Here is a 20,884-nt window from a genome sequence, read left to right as displayed (position 1 = left end):
TGGGCTCCTGGATCAATCAAGGCGAGCCATCAATATGCCAAGCGGCGTTGGTGCGGAGTGAGGGCTCTATCCGATCTTGTGATTGGGATGTTGGACGCCAATGCGCAAGGGCTGCTGGCTTATTTGCTCGCCTCTCGGCTCCAGGACATTAGCCTGACTAGCTCTTCTAACCTTAACAGGCGGAGTATTCTTACCTATCAGATATCTCTCTCGCCGAACGCACGACTCAGAAAATGCGTAAAGCGATCACTTCTAACTCCATTATCCCACGATCATCTAGCCGGTGAAGTGACCATGTGGGTGTTAAATATAGTTGCCGTTCTACCTTGAAGAAAAAGCCTTATTGCTGGCTGGACGCCTAAAGCATAACATCCGCTCGAGCGTGATTACCGAAAACGGAACTCGGCGGTGTCGATCCCAATGCCACACCTCAGAGCAAGAATGCAACGCCGTCTCAAGTCTGGGATGATCAGCAGTAACCTCCTCGGGTGTCGTCGGGGTTGAAACGATGTTGATCTTGGTTACACAATCTCACGGCCAGCATTCTATCCAGCCATCAGAATGGATTCTGACCAACAACAGCTCAATGGAGTAGTGGACATACCATCATCAGTGCCTTTTTCTTACCAACTGAGTGCGCGCACTCTTTAGATTCCAATTCCAACTAGGTAGTATGTGCCCGTTTGATTTCATAGTACTGAAGATGCTTTTACGCCATAGACCTACCAAAACCATTGCTACCTTTCCACAGCATTCGGACAGACCTAGCTCGACAATTTGACATCAAGATCGAATTTGGGGTGAAGATATGCTCCCACAAACACAATATACCATACACAAGACCATAAATACAGATAGGGTAACAGAAACGGGTTACTTTATTTGGCAGACTCGTAACTTGAAACCCAATGACACCCATACAAGGACATACCTGGTCCCGCTTCTAAATTACATACACACTCCCAGCCTTTTAAATCTTGCCATCTCACTCATTTGTACGACAGTTAATTAGAGCCAATAGCCGCCCAGAATTCTCCTTCCACTTTGGTACAAGAGTACATCTTGAATAACCCGAGCTCATCGGCAAATCTGTTGGTTCACTAGTGTCAGCATCCGCAAAAGAAGTGGAGGGGATATTACAAACCCCTGTATCTGACACATGAGGGTCGATGACGCATTCCAGTCCCGGACAGCAGGTCCCTATAGAGCCTGCGATAGATACGCAAAGAGCTCCGCGTTGAAGACAAGAATGGGAGCTGGCTGAAGACTTCGGGAGAGTTTGTGCACTAGCAGACATGACCAATACGGGGAGCATGAGAAGTATTGATCTCATTGTGATGATTGCTTCGTGGTAGTCTTCGGTGGATCTTGGGAATAGGTAGTATACGGGCACGTGTCATATGTTTGACCTATGAGAATAATAAAATTGAAGAATTGACAGTCATAGCTCTTTGGGGGAAACGAATAGCTTTTATAACTTTTCCACGCACATACGGCCTTTTTAAAGCATAGCATGTGGCGTGGCCCCCTTGCATTTGCTTGGAGTAATCCGCAAGGGGATACGAGCGTACGTTGGAGTGCGAATGAGATGACGGTGCCAGTGAGCTGTTTTAGCATTGCCTCACTAGAACAGAAATATAAGTGAAGAACATATGACAACTTCTTAGAATTCCACCTAGGATTTCAAACCCATGTCGTTTTGGCCATGTACACTATGTTAATAATTAATTCCGAAACATCACCTCGCCCTATCTGTAAGTCTCGCTCTAAGTATCTGCATAGCTGAGACGGCACAATTCCCAATCTAATCTTCTGATCATCGACCATCCGCAGATTCAATACAAGAATACCTGTGTCCTGTATGTTAACGGAGAAACATCAAACATCAACGGACACACAAAATTGTCCTCCCTCCGTCCCAGGTGATACGCTTTCGAATTGCCATTTTGAAAACTTTGTGTGTAACGTTGACCACAGCGTTCTTTTCATCCAGGAGGTAAGCAGAGGGCGCAAAAACCCAAGCCTCCCCTGTTCGCAAACGTGCAATCTCATGAAGTCCATCAAGGCATTCTTCAGCGTTGTTGTTGTTACTCTCGTCATCAATAGTGACATGTTTCTTGATTGTTCTGTACCACTCAGGGCTTGTAAACCGATGAATGATTGTCATAGAGCAAAGGTCAATCAGCCGCGGCGAAATGGTTGGCTCTTCCGTGGAGATGACGGTCCGAACCCCAAGGTGGCGTTGCTGGCGAATGATGTTAAGGAATGTCTCAGTCAAGTCCTTAGCTGCTGGTGTTTCGCTCATATACTAAAACCTCGTGTTCAGCGTATTAACAGAGACGACCATGGAGACTCCAAACTGGTTTCACTTAGCTAGTTGGGTATTTCTTACCTTGTGAGCCTCATCTGCCACGATCATCTTACCCCGTGAGGGATGTGCATGTAGGAAGAGATCAATAGCAATACGAAAAAGGAGACAGGTGGTAGCCTGATCCATGAATGGGCAAGACAAATCCAAGATAGTGATGCCACCGTCAGTGAAGTAGTCGCCATTGTGCTCCCCCTTAAGGTCCAGATAGGAATCAAGCAGATCCAATCTCTGATGTAGGAAGGGTGTCTGCATACGATTTAGATTTAGGTCTTCCAGGCGTCTTCTGAAATCAAGATAATCAAAGGTTCCTCCTTTGTTTTCAATTGCGATTTCACGGAGAACTCTGGTTACCTGGCTCATGTATAAGGGCATCTGGTCACCATTTCCCATGGACATGAGAGATAACATTGTACTGATATTCAAGTGATGTGGCTTGAGTTTGAATGGCTGAACCTCGACATTTGGTATCTGGCAGTACATTATCTTGAGACTGTAGAAATTCGAGGAAGGCAACAGAACTCTAACGGGGATGGAGAATCCATGCTTCGACCATTCCGGCAAAACTGAAGACAGGAAGGCAGCTTCGCACGGCTGGGCACCAACATTCGAGCTGTGCTCATTGAAATTGAGCACCAGTGTGGAGAGTGGCCGCTTCAGGGCCCCTAAGATAGGCAATGGCAAGGAGCAATTCTCTGACATACAAGTTAGCCCTGTGGAAAGATGCGCATAGAAAGTCAATTTTACCTGTAATGCAACTTGTGGTATGAGACTTCCCACTGCCTTGGACCCCGCATATGAAGGCGGAGAACGGCACATTTGTGTTTAGCATAACTCTAGGATCTTGAGGCAACTCTGATTGTTGAGCGCTTAACACACCCATAAGAGCAAATTGGGATGGCATAGTCCTTGAAGTAGAGGATATCAAAACTGCATCCTGCACACTACTGTAGTTCTGGTCTTTCGGATTGCAATCATATTGATTGTTAGGGTTCAGGAAACACATCTGCTTTGCCAGAGAAGGCACGGTCGATGTGGTGACACAGGAGGGCCTTCCATTTCGACTGTTAGTGGAAAGGTAATCCTGGAAGTCTGCATTACTTGTTATAAACAGTCAGGAACAAGGTAGGAATAGTAACTGCCAGACCTTGTAAAATTGCATATCCATTCTGATTTTCCTTTTTCACAATGTCGTTGATTATTCCCTTGTCTGGGTTCGCTTTTCTGTCACATTTTGTAACCTGGTAAATGTTAGAGCCATCTGTCTATACCAAGATGATTTAGTGAGCATAATAGGATAATATTCTTTACTTACATCAGTTGTGTTTTCATTCTGACTGTGATTTGTATTTGACGGTCCAGACTGTGTCTCTACGTCCTTTCCAATACGCTGCTACAGAGAGAAAGCATAGCTAAATGGTCATGAATGTCAGTGCTCAAGGGAGTAGGGTGACTTACTCGACCACAACATTGTTGATATGGTTCTCCTGATCTGGATGTTTGGCTAGAAATCTAGATCTGATCACATCGCTGTCGACCTGGCCTCTCTCTGAATACATATTCCTAATAGCTTGACGTATATCAGTTTTCAGGTGCGGGGGAGGCTTATTGATCCCTGATTTTTTCTTCGACATTTCGGGTTCTCAAGTTATCAAGTGCGACAGGGCACCTCCTGCTGCAGTGGAACAGAAGAGATAGATGAAACCAAAGCGCGTCGCAAGAGCTGCTCCTGCTGGAAGAAGTGAATATGGGGTCACGTGTAGTAGCTAGCCATATACACCCTCAGGCTACTTGGACACCAGACAAGGCTGACACGTTTCACTGCCCATGAGGCTAGATATAATGCAACATGACTCGCAAGATGCAAGCTTACGCAAGGCTTCGTCTTAGCACTGCAGAGAAAAATTGGTTTGGAGCCCAAATAATGAAAACGGAATCTGTTATCGTGCGTCAGGAGATTGTTGCGCTCGAAAGGGCATTCCATTACAATTCGCATTGTGAGAATGTAGAAAGCATGCACAAATGTGTGTCTCAACAACTGCTTGTGAAGTCGTAGTGTAGCTATGAGATTTTACGATACATATATCGGTCGTGTCTCCTGGAGATGCGTCAACTAGATTTGGTATTTCACGATGACAACCTAGCGAACAGTTTTCTATTTGTAGGACTTAGTCTTGATGCGTTTAGGTGAAGATACAACTTTAAGTCATTCGTCAGGGCCACATTGAAGTTTCCACGTCAAGGTACTTTTTTTTTAAGAAAAAAAAGAAAAAAAATCATGTTGTGGCACAATAGAAAGCTTCAAAGTAACCCTCCCTCTTGCGAGAAGAACGTATTAAGGAAGCCCTCTGCGGGGTTGCCGTGGCACATTCTTGACTTTATGACTGGGCATTTAGAGCCTCTAATATATGATATACAAATTCCACACAGTAGCATAGCAACCCTTGAAAAAGAGAGAGAGATCTAGAAGACCAGTATAACAACGAGAGAATGAAGATGAAAAAAATCTCTCCCTCGGGGAGTCGAACCCCGGTCTCCCGCGCTTGTTCCTTGTGGGATGACAAGCGGAAATCATGACCGTTAGACCAAGGAAGATGAGGTTGATCGAGTTACCGCTCGACCACTTGGCTCATTGGTGACTTTTCCGGTTCACTTTTTGTCTTATAAAGCAAATTTCCTTCTGCCAAGACGGCCTGCTACTCGACAGTTTCATTTTCAGCGAAGTCACAAATAGTGTCCTTCATTTTCATGGACAAGAGTATTGGAATCGTTGGGACTTTTACTACGACTACTAAATTAACTCTAGTGCTGCAAGTTGACTTATTGAGTACCAACCCCACCGGCCATTGTCGTGTAGCCCCGGTTCTTAACACAATGCATTGCAGAATAATAACCCCCACTATGGGATTGTCAGATGTTCCTCAAAGTTGGCTTCCAACATTTTCACAAGGTATCTCGTGACACCAATCTCCGGCTGGGGTATGGCACGAGGTACATAATGCTCTATTGTGAGCGACATTCGAAAATCGTGTCGAGAATCTTGCGAGCCCCTCATGACGAGAATTTACAAGACCGTCATCCTACCCGAACGTTTTGTTAGCTATCCTCAACCAGAGTATCTCGGTGAGCCGCGAGGATATGTGAGTTTATCGAGCAGGACACCCAGAATGATATCCAGCAGCAATGGTTGTCGGCGATGCCGCAAATAAACGAGCAGCACATCGACTGATTTATCTGCACGTACTGTCGATATCGTCATACATTAGATGAATTGCAGCAGGTCCCATATTAAAGAGGAACAATTAAGGTCGGATCCCCGACGGCTTGACTGGAGATCTACAGGGGACTAAATCAATTAAAGGGGACCTGGATTGTCCATTCAGATGAGAAATCCTAGGAACTCCACTAGAATCGGCAGTAAAATTACCCCTTTGGGAAATATCCCCAGGAACAAGCCGCCGATGATCGTTGGAATAACAGCTTATGTTGGCTGCTCTAAGGCCACGATGTAACATTATCATGTATCTTGTTTTATCGCACTGGATTGAAGCTTTCAGCCAAGGATTGATCTCCGCTCATTAGGCAACTTTCCACAGAGCCTTGGTCAGTTGATAGTGATGTCTCATTCCCCTCTTCACAAGCGGACTTTGAAACACCCGAGCGTCGCCTCCCATGTATATAAGCCAGACCGTTTCTGGCCTAAAATTCTCCTTCGAGTATGATAAGAGGAACTAAACACCGATCTCCTCGTTGTTTGTTAGAGTGTCCCAAGCCCTCCTATTCTGCTTGCTAGAATGTGGTTTTCAAGCACTGCGTGGTTGCTGCCATTGGCACTTGCAGGAAGCGTCCAGGCGCTGCCCAAAGGTGCTAAAATAGGCACAACAGCGTCCCATGTCCGGAAAGGCGGGGTCACTTACAACGTCTTTGAACATGCTGCTACTGGCGCCAGGTTGGAATATGTCAACAACTCCGGTATCTGTGAGACCACGAAGGGCGTGAACCAGTACAGTGGCTACTTGAGTGTGGGAGAGAACCAGAATATGTTCTTTTGGTATGAGTCCTCCTTGTCTTTGTCCCACTTATGGAAACATCTGACCGGGTGACCAGGTTCTTCGAGAGCCGCAACAACCCGCAAAAGGCGCCTCTCTCGGCCTGGTTCAATGGCGGCCCCGGCTGCTCTTCTATGATCGGGTTGTTCCAGGAGAATGGACCTTGCCACTTCGCCAATGGCGAGGATACTCCGTCTTTGAACGAACACAGCTGGAACAGCTTTGCCAATATGCTCTACATTGACCAGCCTATTGGTGTAGGCTTTTCGTATGGAGATAACCCCGTTAATAGCACGTGGACTGCTGCTCCATATGTTTGGAAGTTTCTTCAGGCCTTCTATGAGCATTTCCCACAGTATGAAAGCCGCGACTTTGGCATTTTCACCGAGGTGAGAAATTCAATCAATGCATGACGTGTGCGTACTGAAATGCTGACTGAGCAAGTCATACGGCGGTCACTATGGCCCTGGTTTCGCTTCCTATATCCTGGACCAGAACAAGGCCATCGAAGCTGGCAGTCAGAAAGGTGAAAAGGTCAACTTGGTTGCTCTGGGAATAAATAATGGCATGTTCGACTCAACGCTCCAAGAGAAGGCTTACATCACATTTGCATACAACAATACCTACCGACAGCTCATTGATGAGTCATTGAAAGACAAGCTTCTGGAGGCTTACGAGTCTGAATGCCGTCCAGCTGTCCAGAAATGCCAGCAAACTCAAACAGACGAGGACTGCCAGAACGCCGGCTCAGTGTGTGGAGAGACAGTCGAGGATCCGATCATGCAAGCCGGCGGTGACTTTAATGTCTATGATGTGCGAGAGCCATCCAACGATCCCAATCCGCCAGAGACATACTCCACGTACATCACAAGACCCGACATAATGAAGGCAATCGGTGCGAGGTCGAGCTACCAAGAATGCGCGAATGCGCCCGGACGGAAATTCGGTGCGACCGGAGACGGTGAGTATCTCAATTATCACTTCTAGCTTCAGGATCTAACTTGAGTAGAATACCGTTCAACTCTCCCAGATTTGTCTGAGGTCATCAAGGCAGGAGTCAACGTCCTTGTCTGGGCAGGCACCGCAGACTATATATGTAACGTCGATGGAAGCATTGCCGTGGCAAACGCCGTTGATTTCCCGGGACACGACGAGTTCCAGGGCAAGGCCCTTGAAGCCTATAAGGTCAACGGAAAGGAAGCTGGACAGTTCAAGTCTGTCGACAACCTCCATCTGCTGACGGTATTCGATGCTGGGCACGAAGTTCCCTACTACCGTAAGTGCATACCGTTTACCTTCTACATGACCCGACATAATTCGCTAATTGATGCAGAGCCGGAAACCGCCCTTCAAGCGTTTACCCAGATCTTGCAGAAGAAGCCACTTTCCTCCACATAAGCCCTGTGACGTGAGAAATTAGGCTTATATAAGGCATTGTAAGGCAATTGGAGCAGTGATTGGTGTGAGATTGGGCTTAGTAGGAGCCACCAGATAAAATGTGAAGCTACACGTCACTTGGCCCTTGATCTCCAAGTCCCAAGCCGGCCATATAGTTGCATATTTTTATGTGAATCTATTGTAAATAAGGACGCAGTTGACAGAATTTATTGCCCAGGTCGTGAACATAATGTATATCTGCGACCACTCATCTATGACTAATTAAGGGTGGAGTAATTTCGGCTGCCTCATGGAATGGAAAGCAGTCTAGTTTATGGCTGTATATGATGTTACAAGGCTTACTTGCCCATGCATGCCCTGTATAATTCATGTGATAATCGAAGGAAAGTCTACCGGATACCTCAACCGTCATGTGGGACTAGCATAATCTCTTTTTCCACGTTATCAAAATTAAGATAGTCTACCATAGATAGCGTTAGGCGGCCCTTGTTTGTAATAGTTTATTATTGAGTTATGCAAAGGGGGAGAAATATAGTTCTTAACGCTTTCATGGTGGGCAACTCGTTAACGCACATTTTCATTGGATTGTATGCCTTAATCCAATTTAGATAACAATAAGCTACACGTCACATTGAATCAAGCTCAATTAGACTTACTTTGGATCAGCGCAGGGCATCTCGAATTCACATCAAGGGATAAACTATAGTTTATTGAATAGCGAAGTACGCAATGGCGATATGAGCCCTCTTCGGACATGATATGTGCTCACAATTATAGTACCCAGCCGAGGCGAATTTTGCTGTTTACCAGATCAGTTGCTTCTTTTAAGTTATTGCTGGCCCCTGATTCCGTTGCCCAGCCCATAATATAGAATGTGGAGTTGACCTACGTATGCCAGCACATCAAAGTAAAAACATCACAGAAACTACTCGGTACATGCCAAAGCAATTTGGCATCCCTTATACTTGCCCACTATTATTGTTAAATTTGGCTTGTTCTTCATGCAAAACCCCTATTCAACACCAAGAGTCAATGGACGCTCTCGAACGGGCCAAGGCTATAACACGAGGTGGCAATGGTGGTGGCTATATGCACATGTCCAAACCCGAGTGCGCCCTGCCTCCCATTTTGTATGTGTCTCAAAGCCTAGTGGTCTGTATTTTGGTATGCTGACTATTCCAGGCTTGGTTAGAATTGATTGGAGGTCGAATACTCCGTACAATTGACTCAAGTTGTAACTGTCCAAAACAAGACAAATTATCTCTTCAGCTACCCGACTCTGGGTGGCGTTAATACGACGACTGCATAAATCACACGATAGTGTGTTGTTTTCTATGTCCGATCGAGGAGACGCTATATTTAGACTACGACTTTCTTTACCATCGTTTTGCGAAACGATTATTGAGGGTTCGGCTCCTGGGCAGGACCTCCACGAGTGAGACATTTCGATCCGAGATGGCCGGGGCAGACATACGGGGTAATGATCGACCTTTAATTGATGTGCCAAGTCCAGAAAAAACCCACATCGTCTCCTCGTCAATAAGTTTCCTGAGACATAACCAATTAACCCTTTGCCCCCGACGTCTGATGTCATGAGAGCAGTCTCCAGCTCTACGCGACGGTCGCCCCCAACCGTAGTTGCCTTAATTTGGGGATGTAGCCCTAGGGGTATAAATACACAAGGATTCCCCTCTTAAAATTTACTCAACTCACTCATACATACTCGATCACGAAAAGAAGGCCCATTGACTCTCAGGGTTCACTGCCAAAAATGAAGATCTCCGCTGCCCTTTCCACTGCCCTGCTGGCCGTTAGTGCCGCTGCGTTTGACAAGAACCAACGTCAGTGATATCGCTCCATCCCACTTACCAAGCAGGATAACTAAGATGAAATTTAGCCTGGGGCAAACGCGACTACAACTGTGTCAACGTCTTCCAGGGCATCCCCGACAACTCGACCGTCGCTCCCGGCGCTGAGATCAACATCAAGTTCAACCGCAACTCCAAGAACTGCGACGAGTCTCTTGGCCAATACCCAGGAGCAAATTACACCATCTATCTCTACAACAACCCTGTTAGAAACTTGGATGTTATCCATTTCGACCGTGAACTCCCGATTAAGAAGGATATCCCCGAGAAGGACGGTGCTGTCACGATCACCATTCCGTCTCAGGAGGAGCTTGGCACCGTCGCGGACGACAGCGTTTGGTATCTCCGTCTCTCTACTAGCTTGAACACTGCCCCCCAGATGCCTACTCTCTTCAATGCTGCCGGTCCTTTCGCTATTCGTGCTTAAATATCCATGGCAGTCGTGTGTGCCACCGCAACGAACTATCGACATGGGGATGGAGGGCTAGGTTGACATATACCCTTGGATTAGCGTATCGTTCAACGCAAATGTTTTGCATTCCACATCAAACTATTTCATTACCGGAAGATGTACATGTTGATGTTCTACGTCTCGGAACCAGGGCGTTGAGCCTTTATTCTAATATCTGTCTATAGCTTAATTGAGTGTATACTTCAAATTAGATAACAGGGCTTCTGTGACCATGTGACTTTGTGCTTTTCCGTAAGACATAAACATGTGTTATTTCTTCGATGAACCACATGTAGGCTCACGTACGAATATGTTAGACTAGGACTCATAATCAAAATGATATTGAAAAGCCGGCTGAACCTATATTTCTACCCTAACTTTTCTTTTCCCTTCATATCGATGTGGCGTATATCCCTTCCCATGAACCCCATAAGTAATGAAATTAGTCATTAGAACATTAAGAGGGCATATTCGGCTTCCAGGCTGATTCGCCGTTCGCAATTCCAATTCTACAACTACATGTGATAATTGCGTATTGCACAAAGCCCCCAGAGGATAATACGTATACACTCCATGTACGAAGATGCAGAAGAATAAACTTAATCATGAGAATATTATCCACGTGCTGTGGTTTCCGACAATCCCGGCATATTACTCAATGGTATCTCATACTCGTTAACTCGACGCCTCCCGCTGACAGTTGCATCGCTCATATTCCTAAACTCCCACCCTAAAGAGGTTCTGGGCTACTCTTCTGTCCGCATCTGCATCTTCTGACTTCTTCCTAATATAACTGTGCTCAAATCACCCACCGGGATCGCAATCGGAAAGTCCACCGCCTCTAACATTTGCGCAATGAAGATATGCCAAATGGGTATAACCAAAGCGAGACTGAATGCACCTGCCGCCTGCATAGAATATATGTTAGATAAAAAGAGTATGAAAGACGGGGGAGAATGGAAGAAAACATACCATTTGAAGTCGAGCAGCAAGAGCAATCTCTCCCAGCGCCAGCTGGAAGTAGGTGGCGGCGAATAAAGAAAAGGTAATGACGAGGAGGAAAAGAGCGGTAAAAAGGCAGATGTTGGTTCGGATTGAACATATTGTGTACACAAAGGTAAGGATTGCTAAGGCAACGTAGTAAAACGCTAATAGTAAAGCTGGTTAGTGGCACTACAGCTTCCACGAGAGTTGAGTGATGCGGTTGCACATACCCATGGTAGCGTTATATGATGGTGTCTGCATTCCCTCCAGTGCATTACCAGTCGATGAGTAATGAAGCCCCGTTGCAAAAAAGGGCATGAGACCTGTTCCTTGTACAATCCAAAACGTGCCTTGATGAAGTCAATTATGGGCGTCCGCATGACTGGACATTTGCGATACGCACCATAGGTAAAGAACAAAGCGCATGAAAATGTATTCCCAATAATCCATTCCCCAATACCGCCCAGAATTTGTATAAGCCCCCCAAAGAAAATGAACACGGGCCTGCACCGCTGTGAGCCTCCAAAAGGAAAGTGGTCAAACAGATAATAAGGTACTCACAGTATTGCGGCGCCATTCTCGCCACTTCCCCTGATACCCATCGTTATAAAGGCGTTTGGGGTGGCAGCTACCAAAAACCCAATAAGCGATATTGGTGTAGGATTACCTACTTGCTTACGCAGGTCACCTTTCACTGAAGGATGCTTGGGGCTCAAGTAAAGCTTTTCGAATACATCACGGGAGACAGGAAGAAAGACACTCTCGGCTGTTCTAATTGGCCGAAGAGTGTCGATGTCATGTTTCTCACTGATATCACCACTGGACATGATTAAGGCTGCGGAACGGGTGATGGCTTGAGATCTTGGGGATTGCTGTAGTGTGAGCAATTCTAGGTCTACAATAAACCTATATATACCTGGCTCGTCCATAATCTCACCCCACATTATTAGCTTTAAGCTACATCATCATCTAACATCCCTGTATGGTCAATGCCGACCTGCATGCCGGTCTAGTTGATACGGATCCGTTTTATGCGGGTATCGCGGAGAGAAATGCGGGGAGAGCTCAATTTTGAGTTGTATTCAAGACCTTTAAATGGGTGAGAGCTGATTTAGAGTTATCGATAGTTGAACCTTCCCCACGTTTAGGGTATGCTCTGGAGCAGGGTTCACAAATCCTGCCATGTGTTCTTGATACGGGGGGCGGCGATGGGCTGCATGTCGTGAAGCCAAAGGAGCTCGCTTCATCCATCCACGAATACATGAACGATTACTTACAGCTACAAAAAGCCCAGGTCTTGTCTGAAGACACAGCACATTCGAGATCTGCACCTAGTGGCGAGAGGACGAGCGGAATCGAACCGCATTATTCAGTAGGATACATTGGATGGTGGCGATTTCCCTCGGTCTTTCAGGAATCTATTATCAAGTGGAGCAACCACTAGTTGCATGGTACTTCTTGATACTTCGAAAGGATTTCCATATGGCCGAGAGCTTAATTGTCGGTAGTTTTCGTGCACGGTTCTCTACCACCTTTCCCCTCATAAGCCTCGATGCTCGATGAAGCCCCTCGCTCCAATGAACCTGCTATTTGAGAAACTTAATTTGAGTCTTCACTCCATGTAAATTCCCGAAAATCCCACCCGCTCGTACCTCGCAACTCGGGTTCGGTTAATGCGGGACCCAACCGAGGAAGGACGTCACCAACTTAGAATCCTTCGAGATCCCGCCAAACCCTAACACAAGATACATTATCTCACCTGAACGTTTCTACTTATGCAATTGTTTCCAATGAATTCAATGCTCACTGTTTCGAGACTTGCTTCATTGGGGACAAGGAACTCCGTAGCCATCAGCAGGATGCAGGGCCATGCTGTAGCAGGATTTCTCAGGGGCAATCAGTCTATCCAGCAACAAGCAAATACACAGATCGACCATAAGAGAAACTATCCAGATTATGCCAGCCACTAAGCATATGTTATTTAATCTTGAAGCTTAACTTTGTTCTTATTTGGGCAGGAGCATAAATCTTAAGTTAAACACTTCCGCTGTAGTTTCCGCCGTAGCGGGTTCACAGCGGAATGGGAGCGGAATATAACGGGATTGCGGTTCGATCTGCGGGTCTAGTAATAAACTTCGACGAGGGAAGTATGTATATCCCGCTAATCCCTACCTATCGAAATACTGGAACTATAATAGGGCCGATGTCACCAGAGACGGGGATGTGCCATTTTATGGTAATACTAGATGGCTAGTACGCCGACTGGCAGTAGATGGGTGTGGGGTTGTTTTACATATACTGCGCAGAGTCAAGATGACTTCCAATGTCGTTGGAGATCAGCAGCCTCTTGTGGGGTAAAAACCATGTCCAGCCCGCAGTATAAACTCTTCTTTAGCCAGGCTATAGGCCATGCGCATAGGCATCTGCAGCGTTCGTGCACCCCACGTATGACCGTAGGATAGGCTGGGGTAACCCGCCTTTCCCCTAACCCTAAATGGTAAACCAACCTGGCTGGACCACAATCCAACAAATGATAAGCTGAGGCTAGGCAGTACTACGATCATTATGTGGAATATATACTATCCCCTTCCCATAGGCGAAAATGCTAATTTAACTCATGTCTAACCTAGCATCGCTGTCGATGCCTGTCTGTCTCAGCCTAGACCCAATCCGTGTTTAGCCGACGATGGCAAGGTATTAGGCTTCGGAATATATGTAGTAATAGTGGTGGAGCTTATCAAAAGACTGTTGAGATTATCCTGTAGTTGCTAGCTCACTGACCCCGTCAAGAATATCCTTAGCCTTCCTCGAAGTCTATCACAAGCAGACGAGATAGGTGCTAGAATGCAGCAGTATTGGTGGCATATTAGTGTGGCAATTTTTTAACATAGTGTATGGCGGAGACATAAGAAAATTATTGACCATGACTGTAGAGGGTGCAGAACGAACATACAAAATAGATTCCCGATCAGGACTCTAAAGAAGACAGCATGGCCATGACTTCGCAGTGTGTCGAACACCCCAGAGTGTTGATTAGAGGGTAAGAAGATCTGCATATAAATAGGGCAAAAGAGTTTAACTTCTTAAAAGCTAGTCGGCAACAGAAGTCAAACATGAGTATACGTCATGAATCAATTAAGATACTTCAGCCAATGATAAATTAAGCTTTTCGGACAAGCTTTTACCAATAGAAGTTTACGATGATAGCAGCATACTGTCCGTTATACATCAGATAAAGGTATCACACAGATTAATTCTTTGCACCACCACATATGCGTACAGTATTCCGTACAGCACATGGAGGCCAATATGATAGAGATAACCAAAACTGGTAATTCCGACCTCGGGATGCCGAGAAGGGAAAACATACCGCGCGATCAATGTCCGGGAACAACGTGGCGTGTTAGAATTTTCCTAGTGGGTATCATCTTCGCTTGCTACACGGTATTATTTTCTGCTTTTTCACCATCTTTACTCTTTATGCCGTTCACTAATGCCGAGTTCGACCACTCGGGTATTTCCGAGGGGAAACGTGAATCTGTAGATTAGCGGTCAGGAATTAACCGTCAGCTAAAGGTTGGTCTGAGAGGGCCGAGGTTTTACCTAGCGTGTGAAGAATCTTCCATTAGCTTGGTGTTAGATTTTTCTTTTCTTTTTCTTTTTCATTGCAACTTTCGGTGGTGCTAATAAAATCTATGCATATACTAAATTTCGGATAAGGCAGGAACCTTGCGCCCTACTTTTGAGAGTATCATCTACGCGGGTGATCGACACATAATCAATGGCGATCCATTCAGTTTGAAGAATGTGTGCATGTTTACTCTGGGAAACTAATATGCATATCCATCAGAAATGGTAGCAGAGTTATATACCAGTAAATTCAAAAGCAACTTGTCATACTTGGCGTGAAGGGAAGATCTATAGCATGGGGATATCTCGTATGCTCTAAAACAGAAGAAAAGAAAAACAGCAGATTTATGCAGGGGAGGTTGCTCCGTAGCCAATATCAAGTGACATGCTCCTTTTCCTCCTCCTTTGGAATTCTCACCCAGACAACAGTTACCAGCGCAGCTAGTAACTGGCATGCCAACGCAAACCACCAAATGGCCCGAAGTCCAGTCAGGCCTACATCCCCATCTGGACCCTGATCGACTTTAGTCCCAATCGCATCAGCAATACTTGTAATAATCGCAGAGGAGAGGTTCTGGTTGGTGACTAGGAGACTGGCTGCACTTCCTTGGTAGGATCGAGGAACGTTGCTCGTGATGAAAATGGAGGCAGCGGCGAAAGCCATATCCGGTCCGAACGTCACGAGGGCTACGCCGGGAAAGGATAAGGCCCAGTAAATCGTATTTGGGGTTTGCGGAAGGAAGAATGCCGGGCCGAGAGTAAACGCGAACATAGAGACGATATAGATATAATGACCAGGAACCAGATGCAGAATGCGACTGACGATGAAAGTGGCGATGATGCCGACAATTGCATTAGGAATGTGGTATAGGGCCACTGCAATAGGGGTCGCATGTTGAATTCTCAACCAAAACTGAATTGCATAGAACTGCCATGCCCCGAAAAATGAGCCGAATCCTAAAAAGTAGGCCACCATGAGAGGGGTAAAGCCTTTCGTCCGCCACAGACGACTGGGAATCAATGGCCGCGCCACATATCGTTCCGTGACAAACAGGCAAATAAGAAAAACGATGCCTAGAGCTACCAAAACGCACGTATATACCGACCACTTAGTTACTGACCCTTGGGTTAAACCGAATAGGAGACAGACACAGCCCGCAATGGCAAACAGGGCTCCAATATAATCAAACTGACGCAGAGTAGGTGCTTCTGCGCCTTCCACGTCGGCAACTGGACGGAGAGGAGGAATTGAGAAGAAGGCAGCGACAGCACACAAACCAGTGATAATGGCATTCACACCGAAAATCCAGGGAAGGTTTCCGTGGAGAAGACCACCTTCAATGGACCCCAAACTGAATCCTAACGGAGCCGTAGCGCTGATAGCAGCAAAGACGCGATTCTTGCGGATACCAGGGCTATAGAGACGTCCAAGGACGCTCATTGAGCCAGAGACCAAAACACCAATAGCGAGTCCTTGCATTGCTCTTACAATGAAGAACAAGACCTCTCGTGACGGATCAAGAGAAAAGGCGCCGACCACGTTCCAGATAGTAAGCCATGCAAATGCGCCCACAATGGCACGCCGAGGTGGAGTCAAATCCAACAAAGAGCCTGATACAACAACTGACACCCCATTAGAGCAAGCGTAGGCCCCTACAAGCCATGGGAGCGAGGTATTTCCGATTCCCAGGGCTTTCTTCAGCTCCAATTGCACCACCAACATGTTGCCAAGCAAGAACGAGAAGAGCATTAGACCTGCCGAGCAGACAATGACAAGTACAATCTCTGCTGTAAAGCTTGGTATTTCAGGAGGACGTCCTTGCGATGGCTTTGGGGGTGGCGATGCCGACTCGTCTGCCATATCACGGCCACGGATGGCGGATGGCCTCCTGTTATGCAACCCGTCAATGGCTGCTGCTCGACCTCTCCTCTCTTCTAATTCAAACTCATCTCCACTCTCAGCCCCCTGAGTAATCGTCGTCGGTAGCTTTTTCAGCAAGTCCTCGTTATTGACAGGCTTGGGTCCCAGGAGAGGATCTGGGGTCTGTGCGCCCGTGGCAGGAGTTGAGGCCGTTCTGTTATTATATGAAAACGAGGACCTGGTGGACAGCGGAGCGGAATCGAAGCCATCGTTGTGAACGGTAGCAACCGTTGGAGCATTTACGTCGTCGACCGGGGTCGAATTAGGTTCTTGATATTGCCTTGGTTGCATCTTGCCGACACCTCCACGAGGTGGATGCCAATGGTGAATCGATCTCCTCTTATTCTTTTCCCCCAAGTAATTTTCGGTAGAAATGAAATTAACTGGCAATCTAACTAACAAGGACTGAGACGGGCAGCTTTCCCTTGTGCAGCATAAGAATTTTCCGACAATCTACAAAGCATCGCCACCGTAGCTGAGCGACCATGGGCTATATATGTTTTTATCGGAAACCAAAATCCAGGGCATATGATAAAGCACCACAAAATGTCGTGGCAAAGGTATAGAGGATCCACAAATAGATAAGATTTTGAAGATTTTTGCATGGCGCGGTGGATCATCAGCCGTGATCCACCGCGCCCTTACTGAGGGCTTGCGCGTATAGCATTTGCCCGACTTTGAGGGTAGGTGGGTCGGTCGATCCATTCAAAATCATGGCGTGGATCACGTCAACTGTGAATTCCGAAGACTTGTCCAAGTACACCGTTTGACCTAGATTATGGAGTCTGACAACGCAGCTGAGCGGTCAGACACAGAGGGTATTAATATAGATCTTGACTAGTAAACTGGGTGGGCATTTCCTAAATAGGCAGTAACCCTATCGCTTAGTCGAATTCGATATCACCCGGCGGGGCCTTGGGCATCATCAGCCCTGGCTAAATTGAATTTTGCCATTCGAATTATCCGATGACAATATACTGTTCCTAACGTCCAGAAGGCTATATTTAATTGGCCTTCTTGTATAGGCCCGTTACCTACTTGCCAAACTTCGAATGTGAAACAGGATTTGGAATTTGCGTGGTTGGGTTTCCTGCATAGTAGACGATCATCGACATCCTACATATGCAACCACTGACGATCATCCGCCCCTTAAATTCACACAGCACATGAACGCAAGCTATCGGACATGGTTTCATTCTTGCTTCATGAACGCGTACGCTGCTCATCAAAACAATAGTCCCAACAGGGTTCAAAAGTATCACAGACCATCCCCGTCATTGACTTCTCCTAATTACTTCAATGTCCTTGATATTCTTAAATTTGCTTCCACCCTTTCAGGAATACCTTCTGCATTTTCATGTCTTCTTGGGGTATTTCCAGTTGCGGATGTATTCCGCATCTAAACCATTGTCATACGCCTCTTGCTTAGCAGCTAGTTGCTGATTGATCAACTTTTCTCGGACGTGAGACGCTGTGTTGCCGAGGGATCCTACACGATCAATGGCATCAATAGCAAGACTGTATCGGTCGGTCTGATTCCTAACGGCTAGTTCGAATGGAGTATCGATATTCCCCTTTTCTCTGTACCCTCTCACATGTAAGTTATGTTGTCCGGGTCGCTTGTAGGTTAGACGGTGGATGAGCCAAGGGTACGAATGGAAGTTGAAGATGATCGGCTTATTGTCGGTAAACACAGCCTTCCATTGTCGGTCGGGCATGCCATGCGGATGGTCTTTCTCGTTAATGAGTCGGAATAAATCGACTACATTGACGAACCTGACCTTGAGTTGGGGAAGATGTTCGTTTAATAAAGCCGTTGCGGCAAGAGCCTCATGGGTGGGCACATCACCGCATGCAGCCATCACAACATCGGGCTCTTGGCCTTGATCATTACTAGCCCAGCTCCATATTCCAAGACCTTTGGTGCAGTGTTCAATGGCTTCATCCATATTGAGAAATTGTATGTGTTCTTGTTTGTCAGCAACAACCACATTGACGTAGTTAACACTACGGAAACAGTGGTCCATGACTGAGAGAAGCGTGTTCCCGTCAGGTGGCAGATAGATTCGAACCACCTCCGGGCTCTTGTTCGCAACAACATCCAGGAAGCCAGGATCCTGATGGGTGAAGCCATTATGGTCTTGTCTCCAGACGGTCGCGGTCAGGAGGATATTGAGAGATGCGACCTTAGCACGCCATTCCACTTCTAAGCACTTTTCAATCCATTTGCAATGCTGATTGACCATTGAATCAATGACGTGGATGAAAGGCTCGTAGCTGTTGAGTATACCATGGCGGCCGGAAAGCACATAGCCTTCCAGCCAGCCTTCGCAGGTATGTTCACTGAGCATCTCCATTACCCGACCTTCAAAGGCCAAGTTTCCTCCATCTTTATCTTCTTCAAAGTAGTCACCCAGCCAAACTTTCTTGCCGGCTTTATAAATCTCCGCAAGCTTGTTTGATTCTGTTTCGTCCGGGCCAAATACACGGAAAGAGGTCATGTTCTCTTTGACCACATCCCTCAAGTACTGTGACATATTTGTCATGCTCCCGCGTACAGATACGCCGGGGTCAATGTCCTTCAGAGCATAATCCCGGAAGTCCGGCAGCTGGAGAGGCCGGCGAAGTATACCACCATTACCGACGGGGTTGGCACTCATACGAGAATTGCCTGAGGGCGCGAGCGCTTTCAGCTCTGCAATAAGCTTGCCATCTTTGTCAAAAAGCTCCTCTGGCTTGTAGCTCTTCATCCATGACTCAAGTAGTTTCAGATGGGCAGGGTTCGTTAGAACGTCAGTAATTGGGATTTGATGAGAGCGCCAAAAGCCTTCGAGCAGCTTTCCGTCAACCTCTCTTGGAGCAGACCATCCTTTGGGACTCCGGAGAACAACCATCGGCCAGCGGGGTCGGAATGGCTTGTTTGACTCTCTTGCTTGCTTTTGAATCTTCTTGATTTCCACAACGCAGTGTTCCAATGTGGCTGCCATCGCCTGGTGCATGCTTTCTCTATCATTGCCTTCCACAAAATAAGGCGTCCATCCATATCCAACAAATAGCGCTTTTAGCTCTTCGTGGCTGATGCGAGCAAGAACGGTCGGGTTATTGATCTTGTATCCGTTAAGATGAAGGACAGGGAGAACGGCTCCGTCGGTGCATGGGTTGAGGAATTTGGTGCTATGCCAACTAGTCGCAAGTGGTCCAGTTTCCGACTCTCCATCCCCAACCATCGTCAATGTAATGAGGTTGGGATGGTCAAAGACACTTCCAAAGGCATGAGAAATCGAATATCCTAATTCACCACCTTCGTGAATCGATCCCGGCGTCTCCGGGGTGGCATGTGAACCAATGCCTCCTGGAAATGAGAATTGCTTAAAGAACCTCTGCATACCCTTCTCATCTTCGGACTTGTCTGGATACACTTCGGAGTAGACCCCCTCCAAATACGACTGCGAGAGCACAGCCGGGGCGCCATGACCAGGACCAGAAACGAAGAGGACGTCCAAATCATACTTTTTGATAAGACGATTCATATGAAGCCAAGTAAAGGACTGACCGGCATCCGATCCCCAGTGACCGAGTAGCCGGGCTTTGAGATGCTCAACCTTTAGGGATTCCTTAAGCAAGACATTGTCTCGCATATAGAGCATACCCAAGCATAGATACATACTTGCTCGGAAGTATGCGTCCATTTTGCGGACTTCATCCGCATCCAAGGGTTGCCCCTTGACAGTGGAGCGAGTAGCACCATACGCACTGATGTTGTCATCAGATTCGCTGCTGGGCGCCATTCTCAAATATGATAAACGTTATTGAACTTGAAAGGATTTTTAGGCTTTGATTGAAATTAGATAATAGTAATATATCTTAAGCTACTAGTATCGACTTCGAGGACTAGAGAAATCAATCCTCCAGGGGTGCTCCCAGCATGAACTCAAAACGAGACCTGGGTCCATAGCCCTATTTAAAACCATGGCAGGCAATAATATAGTTGATGAGGGTACCCTGACGTAGTCTTCCATTTGTTGCATGGTTTTCGGAAGCTCAGGATATGCGGCGGAGTCGATGACGTCCAGCTTACCATCCGAAACCCTTCCAGACCCAACCTAGAACCGTGGGCAACAAAGAAACCTGCTTTTTACGTACCACGGAATAGGTCTTATTTTATTGCTAACGAAGTCTTAAGAGTGCGCCAATAATTAACTTTACTGATAGGGC

At 46.6% G+C, this 20,884-nt stretch overlaps 6 protein-coding genes and 1 non-coding gene across 7 annotated transcripts; 2 read left to right on the top strand and 5 right to left on the bottom strand.

Annotated features, from left to right (window-relative positions):
* Positions 1 to 1,885: 1,885 nt before the first annotated feature.
* On the bottom strand, positions 1,886 to 3,272 carry BDV38DRAFT_277174 (uncharacterized protein; the record flags this gene model as incomplete). Its single annotated transcript, XM_032058420.1, has 3 exons — positions 1,886 to 2,308; positions 2,393 to 3,063; positions 3,116 to 3,272. 3 exons carry the CDS (start codon positions 3,270 to 3,272, stop codon positions 1,886 to 1,888), a joined length of 1,251 nt encoding a protein of 416 aa, XP_031919210.1.
* A 1,603-nt stretch (positions 3,273 to 4,875) lies between these two features.
* On the bottom strand, positions 4,876 to 4,963 carry BDV38DRAFT_t9. The gene has a single exon. It is a non-coding gene; the product is annotated as a tRNA-Asp (tRNA).
* Positions 4,964 to 6,026: 1,063 nt separating this feature from the next.
* On the top strand, positions 6,027 to 7,815 carry cp6 (putative carboxypeptidase S1; the record flags this gene model as incomplete). Its single annotated transcript, XM_032061878.1, has 5 exons — positions 6,027 to 6,419; positions 6,476 to 6,806; positions 6,862 to 7,378; positions 7,427 to 7,693; positions 7,751 to 7,815. Exons 1-5 carry the CDS (start codon positions 6,163 to 6,165, stop codon positions 7,813 to 7,815), a joined length of 1,437 nt encoding a protein of 478 aa, XP_031919209.1. The 5' UTR covers positions 6,027 to 6,162.
* Positions 7,816 to 9,586: 1,771 nt separating this feature from the next.
* BDV38DRAFT_277172 (uncharacterized protein) lies at positions 9,587 to 10,110 on the top strand (the record flags this gene model as incomplete). Its single annotated transcript, XM_032058419.1, has 2 exons — positions 9,587 to 9,656; positions 9,713 to 10,110. The coding sequence occupies 2 exons, from the start codon at positions 9,587 to 9,589 to the stop codon at positions 10,108 to 10,110; spliced, it is 468 nt and encodes a 155-aa protein (XP_031919208.1).
* A 770-nt stretch (positions 10,111 to 10,880) lies between these two features.
* On the bottom strand, positions 10,881 to 11,945 carry BDV38DRAFT_277171 (putative plasma membrane ammonium transporter (Ato3); the record flags this gene model as incomplete). The annotated part of the gene is made up of 5 exons (XM_032058418.1): positions 10,881 to 11,042; positions 11,107 to 11,282; positions 11,349 to 11,468; positions 11,522 to 11,622; positions 11,680 to 11,945. The coding sequence occupies 5 exons, from the start codon at positions 11,943 to 11,945 to the stop codon at positions 10,881 to 10,883; spliced, it is 825 nt and encodes a 274-aa protein (XP_031919207.1).
* Positions 11,946 to 14,929: 2,984 nt separating this feature from the next.
* BDV38DRAFT_232846 (major facilitator superfamily domain-containing protein) lies at positions 14,930 to 17,476 on the bottom strand. The gene has a single exon (XM_032053088.1). It carries the CDS (start codon positions 16,958 to 16,960, stop codon positions 15,125 to 15,127), a length of 1,836 nt encoding a protein of 611 aa, XP_031919206.1. The 5' UTR covers positions 16,961 to 17,476; the 3' UTR covers positions 14,930 to 15,124.
* Positions 17,477 to 17,737: 261 nt separating this feature from the next.
* On the bottom strand, positions 17,738 to 20,581 carry BDV38DRAFT_291917 (phosphoketolase family protein). The gene has a single exon (XM_032061877.1). It carries the CDS (start codon positions 20,455 to 20,457, stop codon positions 18,025 to 18,027), a length of 2,433 nt encoding a protein of 810 aa, XP_031919205.1. The 5' UTR covers positions 20,458 to 20,581; the 3' UTR covers positions 17,738 to 18,024.
* Positions 20,582 to 20,884: the final 303 nt, after the last annotated feature.

This window comes from Aspergillus pseudotamarii, assembly GCF_009193445.1.
Source record: "Aspergillus pseudotamarii strain CBS 117625 unplaced genomic scaffold BDV38scaffold_2, whole genome shotgun sequence".
NCBI classification, from domain to species: domain Eukaryota; kingdom Fungi; phylum Ascomycota; class Eurotiomycetes; order Eurotiales; family Aspergillaceae; genus Aspergillus; species Aspergillus pseudotamarii.
The sequence above is the reverse complement of the archived record's forward strand: the minus strand, read 5'-3'. Positions and strand labels throughout refer to the sequence as shown.

Coding starts and splice junctions, on each gene's coding strand:
- BDV38DRAFT_232846 (XM_032053088.1), bottom strand. CDS start 16,960: ATGCAACCAAGGCAATATCAAGAACCTAATTCGACCCCGGTCGACGAC.
- BDV38DRAFT_291917 (XM_032061877.1), bottom strand. CDS start 20,457: ATGGCGCCCAGCAGCGAATCTGATGACAACATCAGTGCGTATGGTGCT.